General features: G+C 52.1%; 2 protein-coding genes across 2 annotated transcripts; one reads left to right on the forward strand and one right to left on the reverse strand.

Annotated features, from left to right (window-relative positions):
- Positions 1-562: 562 nt before the first annotated feature.
- Positions 563-7,836, forward strand: LOC3290258 (paternally-expressed gene 3 protein). The gene is made up of 4 exons (XM_565330.4): positions 563-700; positions 775-934; positions 4,338-6,674; positions 6,755-7,836. Exons 2-4 carry the CDS (start codon positions 929-931, stop codon positions 7,004-7,006), a joined length of 2,595 nt encoding a protein of 864 aa, XP_565330.4. The 5' UTR covers positions 563-700; positions 775-928; the 3' UTR covers positions 7,007-7,836.
- Positions 7,837-9,555: 1,719 nt separating this feature from the next.
- LOC1270209 (trypsin 3A1) lies at positions 9,556-10,662 on the reverse strand. The gene is made up of 3 exons (XM_308888.2): positions 10,313-10,662; positions 9,896-10,230; positions 9,556-9,813 (listed from the first exon to the last, which is right to left on the reverse strand). The coding sequence occupies exons 1-3, from the start codon at positions 10,601-10,603 to the stop codon at positions 9,621-9,623; spliced, it is 819 nt and encodes a 272-aa protein (XP_308888.1). The 5' UTR covers positions 10,604-10,662; the 3' UTR covers positions 9,556-9,620.
- Positions 10,663-12,818: the final 2,156 nt, after the last annotated feature.

Raw genomic sequence — 12,818 nt, forward strand, 5'->3', positions numbered from 1 at the left:
CTTTCGCAGCGCACCGAAGTACGGCCAGCCTCCCTTTAGGCCCGAACGCACCAAGCTGGTAGAGGGAGATCACCGCGAACGAGATCACTTTCCACTTCGCGGGCCGTATTTGACCCCGGCATCGACTGCCACTTTGGTAGGGAAGTGGCCGATCGCCACACACACATACACGCACGCAGAGCTCACCTGGCCCGTCCGAACGATCGCGCACGTTCGTGTGCGTACCATTCAGGAAGGATACGCACCCGAGACCCCGAGCAGCGAAACGAGAGCAAACCGAAGCGAGCCAGTGCCCGCCACTACGCCTAAACCCTTCCCTCCCGAGAACCTTTTGCCGAGGGTTGGCAAGATTCCGCACGCGCGCGATCGCACGCTGTGAGAAAAGCGCGCACGAGCCACCGCGGACCCCCTGGGCCCGGAGTGGAGTCAACGTTGGAGAGTGGGAAGTCTAGACTCCACCGCGTGCTTTTCGGTCGGTGATGCCGTTCTGTTCCCACAGTTGGCGGGCGTTCCTTTTCGGGCTGACCTGGGTTGACACTTCGGTTGTATAAAAGGGACCGGTGGGCTAGGCCGACCATTCAGTAGTAGTGTAGTAACGGCTCTACGCTGTATGTAGAGCAGCAGTACCTATCCTCGAGCAGCGTTCCACATCGCAAGGACCTCTGAAAACAAACACATACACACGCACACACACACCACGGTACGACTCGGAATAAGGAATAGTGCCCAAACCGTGCTGGAACCTATCCGTGCTGATCTTTTCGTTCATTTCAGTGCTGTTTTGTAGCCGTTTTTGTTGAGTGTCGCTAGTGCGTGTGAGAGTGCGTGAATCCGTCCGACGGGAGAGCAAGTCGGCGTGCCGGTTCCTAATATCCTGCGGGATAAAGCACATTTAAAGCGCGTTCGTTTCACTCGCAAAGTGCACATCATGAAGGTGAGTGAGAGCAGCAAACGGCACGCAGTACGGCAGGACTTTGTGGATTTGGTGGACATTGTCGTGTTGTGGCGAAGGTGGAAAGCCAGTGAAGGATAGTGAAGAACCGCGGTGCGATAAAACTGTGAATACCAAAAGAACATTTACCACCAGAAAGGGCTATGAAACGAGTGATCTGCTTTATGGATCAAACCGTAAGACTTTACGAGAAGAAGTGACCGAAGTGTTCAAAGCGCGCTCCAAACTGATTGTGTAATCGTTGGCTTCCACCAGTTGGCAGTTCCGAATGTTCTGAAGGTTTTTTTTTTGAGGGGAGCAGGATCCAGATCCCGAAAGCGCCGGATCACATTGGGCTGCCCCATAAATGGCAGCTCGTCGTTCAATTTCACGGCTAGCGCGGATTACGACCGTGATCACGCGACCCGGCAGTGTGATCTAATTCACGCTGCACGACGTCACCGTCATAGAATCGTGTCGCCCCGCTCGCAATCGATTCAATGAAATCGAGAGTAACGACTAGCGCTGCCCGGCTGGAGGCCACGCGACCTGTACAAACAGCGCGTCGAGCGCTAGCGATGATGCCCTCGGGCGTCAAACGGTCAACGGCGGGAGGGACACCTCGCAACCGTGCATATCCGTGCGTGTGAAGCATTTAGCTAACACACACACACACACACACACATATACGCAAACAAGCGAAAAGAAATCGGTTCAAAGATTCGAATCTGATATAACGCTATGGAACACACACACACAACACACACCCCCTCTACGCATCTCTTCCACTCCGCGTGTTTGGCGGCGCAACCTGATTCTAAGGGCGAGATACTTTACGCTGCATCACGTCGTGCGTCGTTTTGCCTCCTTCTTCTCTGCTCTACTTCAAAGAAGTAGCGAATGAAAAAAACTGGCCCCAGCGGAAAGTGAACGCAGCGGGGAGGGCTGGCCAGTTATGTAAAGCAGCAAGGCGTTGGTACTGGACAAGTGTACCACCAGCAGTACTAGGCAACTGGCTAACCTTAGCGAGCCGTCGCTGCGATCGAACCGCTCGGTGCATTAGTCATGTGGGGTGGAGTTCGATTTCTCACTGACTGGGTGCGTTTTTTTGTTGTTGTGTGATGCATGCACATTACAATGAGTTTGCAATAATTGCACCCTTCCCCGTATGGCACCGGGAACGGAACAGGGCGTTCTAGCGTAGAACCGTTGGGCGCCGCTTTATCCGCTACTTTTGGCGAACCACTTTACGGTGTTGTCACCAAGATTTACGGTTACCCATTTACTGTCGTGTAGGTGTAGGTCGCCCAACGGGAAATGTAAATTATGGCAGCTTTACCAGGGTGCTGTTGCTGACGATCATCGACAGTGATCGATGGACCATTTTCCGCCCCACATCCGGCTGTCGGGTGGGGCAGGTGCACGCCACAGAAGGATGCTGCAGCGGGTTTTGTTCGGCGTGGGAAGTTGTCGATTTGCTGTGACGGGTTTGCAAAAGAACGTCTTAAAGGGTGTATGTCTGAACGTTGGGTTTGAATGTACATGGCGGGAAGATATTGATCGTTTGTTCGAACCATCTTTGGAGAGGAAGTACATGAATCAAGAGGTAGGATGTTTTAGACGTTCGAACGGCTTTGCTTCAGAACATCAGGTACAAGACTATTCCAAACAAACACGTTTTTAGAGAAATACTCGAGCAGTAGAATGTATCTGACAATTTGTCAAGCATATTTAATAGGCTTTATTAGCTTAGATATAATCAATAAATCGTAAGAAATATGCTAGAACCCGACAAAATGGCAAGTGAATCTCTAAAGATTTATCTCGATCAATATCATAACTAAACCGAGTCTCATCAAACGTGTCAAAATCATAGCATTGAGTAAAGAGAGAATACCAAAGGCTTTCGATTGGGTCAAACCCATATGGAAATTAGATCTGTCTTGAAGAACTTCTCATGCTGTCTATGAGAGTTGGCACGTTTTTTCGACCTTAAGTGTGAGATAAGCAGTATGACTTTCACAAAAAAAAATCGACAGAGTATAGACTGTTGCCCAGTAGTGTGGTCGTAGCTTTACACGAATTTCATGATCACTTTATTGGATCCTGTGTCTTGTTGGATCCTGTGTATTTGCTCCAAGAATTGTTTAATGTTATATGTTTAAAGCTAAAATTTAAAAAAAATCCCTGAAAAGACACAGTTATCCGAATATTTAAATCAAAGATACTCATTTTAAAACCTGTATATCGTACTTTTTAAATAGTAGTAAACTCTGTAGAAAATAGTGTTGTAAACTTGTACAGTCTTTTTGGAATTTTAAGCAAAAAATCAGAAAAAGGAAACTTGTTCCATTACTAGATAAAATGCTCTCTTTAACAAGTGTCAACATTGAAAGCAACCAATCAAGATCTCCTTCAATTTCCATCAAAACCTCCACAAAAAGCTATTCTACAAAGTTCCAATTTCCGAAGAACTGTAACTACCACCATCATACACCTAAAGTTGCTCTCAAACTAGTTCCCCCGAGATCGGCCACCATGTCACTGTCACTGAATACGACAATCTTGCACCAAGGGGCCGTGCAGTTGCATTGCTGTAATTATAATTCCTGCTAAACCGCACTGCATATCATTATCTATTAATAAACCAATATTGGCCGCTTCGATTTCAATTCCCACCGAACCACCCAACGCTCGCAGCACAAGCGCGCCCGCACGCAGTATCGTTCTGCGATGAGAACGCTCTGCGCGCGCAGCTTAAATTTTAATTAGAAACCAGTTTCTGTACCCGTACCCCACAAGAATATTTGGCAAACGGGCTGGCTGCGGGCTACACGCACCCGTGCACCATAAACAGTGCGGCTTAATTGAATCGTCAGCAAGCGCACCCAGCAGGCCACGCTGAACTATCTGCCACCGTACCACCGTGAGTGACATTGCGCACTCACATACGCACCGAATGTCACATGTTCTTGTGTGTGACACCGCATGCGTGCTCCAATTTGGTCAGACGGGTGTGTAAAAACAAGTTCGTTAACCAGTCGCCACGGTGCGCGGCCCGCATTCGTATCGATTCGCACCGCGACTCGCAGGGCGGCCTCGGCAGCTCCGGAGCTCGAGCTGGAGCTGTGCGCGAGCGGGAACGGGGTCACATACCGCTCAAGAACTCTTTCATTCTTCCAACCGGAGAGCGGCCACAAATCGCCGGAGTCAAGTGAGCTGATGTAATACTTGCTGAAAAAAGCTTCACTAAGGATCGCAAGGTTACCAAGGTGGCATTCCTGCAGAGTGCAGCGATCGCAAGGGAGGGTTGCGAACTCCCCCTCCACCTTCACCATCACTCTTTAATGAGCTGTCTTTACCTCTTTACGCTCTCTCTCTCTCATTCGCTCGCGCTTGTTTGCAGATGTTTGCTGCCGTGCTGTTGGCGGCCTGCCTGGCCACATCGAGCCTGGCCAGCCCGGCCCCGGACTGTCCACCGAGCGGGCACGTCTCCGGCTACTCCTACCCGGCCCCGACCGTCCAGCTGTCCGTCGGCAAGGCGATCAACTCGGTCAGCGTGACGCCCGGCTTCTCCTCCTACTCCGTCGACGGTGAGGTGAAGTACGCGTCGGTCGGTCCGTCCTACAGCTCGTACGAAGCGTCCCCCGCCTACAGTGCGTACGGTGCGTCCGGCGAGGACCTGAAGCTGACCAGCTACGAGGCGGGCGTGAAGACGGTCGAGGCTGCCCCGGCCGTCACCTACACCGCCAAGACTGCCGGCGTGGTGTACGCGGACAAGTCGCCCGCCGCCACCTTCGCTTCCGTGGTGCCGTCGGTCAGCTACACCAAGACGGTGGCCGCCCCGGCCGTCTACGCCCAGCCCGCCGTCAGCAAGGTGTACACCAGTGAGGCTGCCCCTGCCTACCAAGTCACCAAGGAGTACCTGCCGCCCACCGTGAAGACGTACGCCACCGCTCCAGCCGTCGCCTCGTACGTGTCCACCCCGACCGTCACCAAGTATGCGGCCGCGCCCGCCGTCTCGTCGTACGTTGCCACCGCACCGGTCGTCAGCAAGTACGTGTCGGCCGGCCCCGCTGTCAGCTATTCCGCTGCCCCGGTGGCCAAGGTTGCCACCTACTCGAGCTATGCGCCCGCTGCCAAGGTCGCGACCTATGCTACCCCCGCCTACGGTTATGCTGCGTCCTATGCTCCGGCCGTGAAGGCCAGCTACGCCAGCTACGCACCGGCCACGTCGTACGCCAGCTACGCACCGGCCACGACCTACGCCAGCTACACGCCCGCCGCTAAGGTGGCCTCGTACACCCCGGCCGTCGGTTACGCTGCCTATGCGCCGGCCGCTAAGGTTGCGTACGCCGCGCCTGCCGCCAGCTACGCCAGCTCGTACGCCACCACCTCCAAGCTGGCCTATGCCGCGCCGGCCGTCACCAAGACGGTCGTGTCCGCACCGGCCGTCGCTTCCTACTACTCCGCCCCGGCCGTCACCAAGTACTCGTCCGCCCCGGCCGTGTCGACCGCGTACGTGTCCGCCCCGACCGTCACCAAGTATGCCGCGGCTGGCGTTGCCTATGCCCCGGCCGTCTCGAGCTACGTTGCGCCCTACTCGGCCCAAGCGTACACCCCGGCCGTCAGCAAGTACGTCTCGACGCCCGCCGTCTCCTCGTACTACGCCACGCCCGCCGTCTCGAAGGTAGTGTCCAGCCCGGCGTACGCCTCGTACGTGTCCGCCCCGGCCGTCACCAAGTACGCGTCCGCACCGGCCGTGTCCAGCGCGTACGTTTCCACCCCGGTCGTCAGCAAGACGGCGTACTCTGGCGCTTATCTGGCCGCTCCGGCCGTCGCTAAGGTTGCCACCGCGTACGGACCGGCCGTCGCTTCCTACAGCACTGGCCCGGCCGTTTCGGCCTACAGTACCGGCTCGGCCTACTCGAGCTACTCCGTCGCTCCGGCCGTCTCGAAGGTAGTTTCGAGCCCAGCCGTCGCTGCCTACAGCACTGGACCGGCTTACTCCAGCTACTCGGTCGCTCCGGCCGTCTCTAAGGTGTACTCCACGCCAGCCGTTGCCGCCTATAGTGCCGTCCCTGCCGTCTCCAAGGTCTACTCGACCCCGGCCGTCGCTTCTTACAGTGCCGTCCCGGCCGTCTCCAAGGTGTACTCGACCCCGGCCGTTGCTAGCTACAGTGCCAGTCCCGCCTACTCCTCCTACTCTGCCACCCCGGCCGTTGCCTCGTACAGTGCCGTCCCGGCCGTCTCCAAGGTGTACTCCACCCCTGCCGTCGCTTCGTACAGTGCCGTCCCTGCCGTCTCCAAGGTCTACTCCACGCCGGCCGTTGCCAGCTACAGTGCCGTCCCGGCCGTCTCCAAGGTGTACTCGAGCCCTGCCGTCGCTGCTTACAGTGCCGGTCCCGCCTACTCCTCCTACTCGGCCACCCCGGCCGTCGCTGCGTACAGCGCCGGTCCGGCCTACTCGGCCTACTCCGTCGCTCCGGCCGTCACCAAGTACGCTACGTCCGGTGTTGCCGGCTACGCTACGTCCGGTGTTGCCGGCTACGCCACGTCCGGTGCCACGCACGGCTACTACGCCGCCGGCCCAGCCGTCTCGGCCGCTCACTACGGAGGCTACCGTTATGCTGCCGCTGCTCCTGCCCTGACTACCGCCTACACGGCCCCGGCCACCGTCGTCAAGACCGTTGCGCCGACCACCGTCGTGAAGACGGTCGCCGAGAAGTACCTCGAACATTATGTGAGTTGTGGCGTGCCCCTTTTCACCATTAATCTTCACCGCTCACTTGATGACACCTTCCTTGCCCTTCCCTTCCACAGGAAGATAATGCCCGCTACGCTTTCGAGTACGGCGTGAACGACCCGCTGACCGGTGACATCAAGCACCAGAAGGAGGAGCGCGACGGTGACGTCGTGCGCGGCCAGTACTCGCTGGTCGAGCCGGACGGTAACGTGCGCACGGTCGACTACTACGCCGACTGGGCCACCGGGTTCCACGCGACCGTCACCAACAGCCGGGACCAGGTGCACGCCACCAAGGTGCTGGGCAAGCGCGACACCGTGAAGGCGTAAGGCGTCCCACCCATCTCCCATTTTCCACTAGGGGACTCACTCTCGTCCCGGTGGCAGCAGCCAGGAAGCAGTGATCGCTGTGTACAGAGAACGTCCTGCAAAATCGCTCCTCTTCATCCGAATCTTCATCCATCTCCAACACACACACACACACACTTCATTGTCCATTCGAAAGCGCAGATGTGTTGGTAGTAGCGTAGAGACGTGTTAATGTATGTGTGCCTTGTTTTGTTTACTCATTCATATTCGTTCTTTGCCGTTTTTGGATGTTTTATTTGTATCGCGCCATAACGCTGTCTCTCTCTCTCTCTCACACACACAGGCACTCTGTGTGTCCAGTTTTACATTGTTTGTTTTTTTTGTATTGTATGTATGTACATGTATACTACGATTATTTATTGTTTTCGTGATGAGTAGTTGCACGGGCAAGTGTGCTGTGCAGAGCAGGACAGAGAAGAAAAACAAGTTCGTAGCAATCGGAACTAGTGTGTCAAACCCGTCCGTCCTGTTCAAAATCTGTCCGCGCCTGTTTTGACAACCCTGTAAATATATCATACACGACCGTGCTCGAGAAAAAAAGAAAAGAAAAACCGCTCACCTCACGAAAACAGGCCGTATTTTGTTCGTATTTTGTCCATTCTCACAACCACACACACACACACATCTCTCATCCGCCCCAAAATCCGCAACCTGCCCGTACCGCTCGTTCCAGGACTTCCATCAGGCCGCTTGCCGGACCGCCTCAGCTCCATCCTTCCCTCATCCCATCATGTTATCTTTGTGATAGAAGTGTCATACAAATATATGTATTTTATTACTCTTTTTAAAAACAAATCGCTCCCGCTTGATGCATAATTTGGGGCTAGTTCTTCCTCCAGATCAGGAGCCTTATCTGAAATCTTACATTTACTTCCTATTGCTTAGGAGCGAAAGAAACCGCCGCCTCGGGGAACTCGTTTGCAGACGTGCGTAGTAAAAGGGTGAGAAAATGATCTTCACAGTTACACAATCGTTCACTATTACCTGTATTTTTTTTTTTTAATCAAACCCATTGAATAATATCACCTGCGTACATTTAATTTCCTGCTCCTTTTCGTGCAGATCTTGTATCAATTGGTCCACGGCCCCACAGTTTAACCGCTTATTTTTATCCAACCCGCTTGCCATTTGACTAGCCATTGCTGTTGCAAATACATGGTGGAATAAACGAGTTTTTGATAGCGTTGGATATCATGGATGGATGTCAACAGCGAGTGGATCGAGCCGCAGCATATGATCGTTCGTTTGCATCATACTTACCCTTAATCTTTAGATGCTTTCTTGGATAATGATCCAATATGTTTCATAATATCTTAGCAACCCTTGTGGATGTATGCAAAATCATGTACACTACGAAGCCAATCATACAGCTAACAACCTTAAACAAGGTCAACCACTTGCATATTAGGTTTCTGATACAGAAGCTAAACAATTGGATTAACACCTAACCAACTGCTTTGAAGATAAGCTTTGACAAACTTCTTGGTCGCAAAGTTCTTAGTCGCAAACTTCTTGGTCACAAAAATTCCTGTTCGCAAACTTCTTGGTCGCAAACTACTTGATCACAAACTACTTGGTCACAAACTACTTAGTCGCAAACTACTTAATCGCAAACTTCTTGGTCACAAACTTCTTGATCGCAAAAAATCCTGGTCGCAAATTTCTTGGTCACAAACTTCTTGATCGCAAACTTCTTGGTCGCAAACTTCTTGGTCGCAAACTTCTGGTTACCTCACGACGCTCGATATATCGGCGCAGTGCGACTACTGCTAACAGATAAGCACGGATGCTTCACGCACACAACTATTCCACGCTTACATCGGTTAAACTTCGTGATTGCTCCGATGATGGATACCGAAACGCAGACTTTTTGATGATTTAGTGTGACTTCGGCTTCATGCCCCGAATAGACCGTGCCCGCATACGTAAGACTGACTATCCTACTATGGTAACAATAAGTCACTGAAAGCCAAGCTCACTTCATTAGTGGGTACAGGCAGGCCTTGACCGACAGCGGTTGTTGTGCCAAAAAGGAGAAGAAGAAGTGTGACTTCGGATGTTTTCGGCTGTTTTTGATGTCCCGTGTGTACCGGGCCGTAGAGTACACTACACATCAAATACTCAAATCAAATACTTCCTTCCTTCCCTTAAGAAGTCAAGAAAGTTTTCCAAAAATACGAGAACCCCTTAAATCCCTGGAAACATGTAGAGGGGCGGTCCCGTGATACAGTCGTCAACTCGAACGACTCAGTAACACACCCGTAATGGGTTCAAGCCTGGAATGGACCGTCCCCCCGTAGTAAGGACTGACTATCCGGCTACGTGGTATTGAATAAAGTCTCGAAAGCATATAGGCCAGCATGTCCGCGTAGGACGTTTACGCCAAATAGAAGAAAAAGAAGAAGTAGGAGGGCCTCACCAACAGAGAGATAGAGATGATGGAAGTGAGCTTTATTGGCTAGAAAACGAGAAAAATAGGCATGCATCTTTTACATTAAATTAACAACTCATTTTAGTTAAAACTTTGGACCTGTCAAAAATATGTTTATTTGGTCTTACTAATGCTTATCACACTTTAAACGTTCGCATTGTCCCGGATGAAGGCACGGATGCTTGGCGCGGCAACGCGCGCATACACGCCCGGCAGATTGCCCAGACACAACGGCGATCCCCAGGACACGATACCGATCTGGCGCCCGTTGTTGGTCAGTGGGCCACCACTGTCACCACCGCACGCATCACGTCCCGGCTCGCTGGCACAGACCATGCTGTCAAACCAAATCAAAAACGTTAAAATCCGAACCAAACTCGCCCAAACAAGCCCTCGGCCCGCCCCCCGGGATTACTTACTTATCGGTAACGCTGGCCGCACCCCATACGCCACGGCAACTTTCCTGCGAGATAAGCGGTACCTCGACCGCCTGCAGATTGATCGGCAGCGCCCCGATGGCACTGGTCGCACCCCAGCCCGACACCATCGTGCGCGTACCTTCCGGATAGTCCGTACCCTCCGGGGCTAGCGTGATCGGCGCAATGTTAGCCCCCACAAACGAGGTCGTAATGCGGATGACGCACACATCAAAGTCCAGGCTGCTGTCCGAGTACGACGGATGGTTGATGATTTCCGCCGTTTGGAATACAACGCCACCGGCCGTTCGGTCAGTGCTTCCACCGCGCAGCGTAATCTATGGGTAACGCAAGGTGCACATTAAAGCTCACAATTCTCACCAAAACTTGTCACGTCCATCCCCTCCAACCACTACCTACCGCCGCTACCGGAGGAGCCGGGAAGGTACAGTGGGCGGCCGACAGCGCATAGTTGCTCGAGATGACCGACGCGCCGCAAATGTGCGCACCGTTCTGGCGCAGCGACAGCTGGTACGGGAAGTCGGCAATGTTTGCCTCGAATCCACCGACAATGCGGCCACTGGTTGGTGGTGCGATCGGTAGCACCAGCCCGCTCGGCAGGCGCCTCTTCGACTGGTAGAGATCCTCCTCCCAGCCGGCCAAACTGCTGCCAATGAGCAGTGCCACCACGAACCAGGAACTAAACGCCATCGTGCTGTCAATCTGTTCTTACCGAAACGTCCCAGACGAAACTTGTAACTGGCGGTCTTGAGATGTGTTTTGCTTTAATATAGTGCACCGATCTCTAATCGGTTTTTGGGACGGGTACGATAAGATATCTTTTGATAGCGGGATTGACCATTTTTTACGGGCAACCAAGCACAATGCCACCCGGTGGATGGGAAATCCTTCGACGTCAGCCATAGTACATTACAATCGAAAATCGATTAACCACAGTACAGAGTATCTTATCGCAACGGCTGGAAGAACCCGTTTTGATGAAACATTCTTAATCCTGCTTTGCTGATTTGTGCCGTTTCATTGATGTGGGGGTTTGGGCACTTTTGCATCTTCAACAATTGTGGGAAAAGGTTGCGGACTGAGTTTGGCCTTAGTAGAACGAATAGCTGCGGGAAAATATCGAAAAAACATAATGCAGAATCGACATTGTCTTTGAGGATTAGAAGAGAGACGATCCTTAGTCAACGTATAGCTCTCTACGCTCTTTCAATTTGTACTCAGCAAGTACTAACGCTCAAAGTGTTAACTCCGAGGTGTACGCAAAAAGAAACGGTTGCCTAACCCAGTGCAATGTACAAACTAGCGTCGAACTATTAATTGGACTAGCTAATGTCGAACTCGAACTATGACTACAAGACAAGACGCTTGTTTGCTGGGACCTCCACTCCTCACTGACCACAAACCACAGGCCAGAACAGCATTTATCACCGAGCTGCTCGATGGGAAGCATCGTCTTGTGCTGCTTTCGTGGATCCATCTTTACGTGCCTGCCAGGACACTACGACGTAGGCCAATGCCACTGCTATCACTGAGTCCCGTACGTCTCTTGGCTCCCCAATCTGATGCTCTGTGTGGACTGCTTGTTACACTGTGAACGAACGTTACAAGCCCGGAACCACGGCAGCGGAATTGACTACAGGTATAAATATTCGAAATGTGTCGCATCGTATTTTAATATGAATGTTGTATTTGCCTTCCCAGTCTTTTTGAATGAAATGAAATTTATACTCAAACTTAAATTGAGCAATTTTGAGAGGTCTTTACAGTCCCTTGATTAATAATAATAAATATTAAACATTAATTGATCTGAAACTCCTGACTCTTGTTCTCCACTTTTTTTCTTAAACTGATAGTCGAAATGATTCGAATGATTCTGAAACTTGTTCAGTCGTTGAACTAACCCATACCGATTGTTCCATTTCGATGGAACGAGCGAGATGCGCGGTCTAAGGAACGGGCGAGAATGGCGGGCTGAGGAAGGAGAGAGAGGTGCGGGGTGAGGAGCGAACGGAAAGCTGTCCGAGTGGCATCTGTTTTGGCGACAATTGTCTGGAACGGCGGCACCCGCAATTGTTGTTCGATCTCATCGACACCGGCCAGAATTCCGCGAAACCCACCGTAGAATGCAAGCGGGCGGCTTGTGTGGTCGGACGGACCAGAGAAGCGAGGCAAGCGAGTTGCGGCTGTTCGCCGGACCACGTTAAGGGGGAACAGAGAGGGAATGAAGAGATAAGGAGAGAGTGAGAGAAGAGAGGGAATTATGAAATTTATTTGTGACCGAGTGGAGTGGGTCAGTCTGATGAAAACCGCGAATGAGTTAAGTCGCAACCAATAAAGTTGTGCGTACAGGATTACCGTGTTCAGTACATTGCGTTAGGTTATCCGCTGAGATATCACATTGGTCCTTCGAACTTCGGATATTGACCCTTTGTGCTTTGGATATCGGTAAAAATCGCGTCATCATGACTCGAACGCCTCGGACGTCTCGCACTCCAACCGTAAAGCCGGCGCCACAACCCGGTTGGGTGGATGTAATTGTTGCTGTAAGGCCGCATGTGCACATGCGTGACCTTGCGTATGGCGAATTGATTCGCATAAGGGACAACATTGTGCAGGCGAAGGAAGAGGGAAAGGCGCTGACCGCGGTACAGTGCAAAGTGTTCGGGAAGAAGGCAGATAGTGCTTTAGAAGAACACAACAAACATTATGGTGAGATCATAAAACATGACGAAAGTGAAGTGCATGACGCCAAGTTTAAGGAGACAGTGAAATTGCATGAGGAGGTGATGATGGAAATAGAAAGTGCATCTGAAGCCCTTGCGGCACAGTCCATTTCACCAAAGGCATTGATACCTGCTCCTAGCGTTTCGTCAGTGATTGTGAATGCTCCGCTTCCTCGGCCAAT

Source organism: Anopheles gambiae, chromosome 2, assembly GCF_943734735.2.
Source record: "Anopheles gambiae chromosome 2, idAnoGambNW_F1_1, whole genome shotgun sequence".
Classification (NCBI taxonomy): Eukaryota; Metazoa; Arthropoda; class Insecta; order Diptera; family Culicidae; genus Anopheles; species Anopheles gambiae.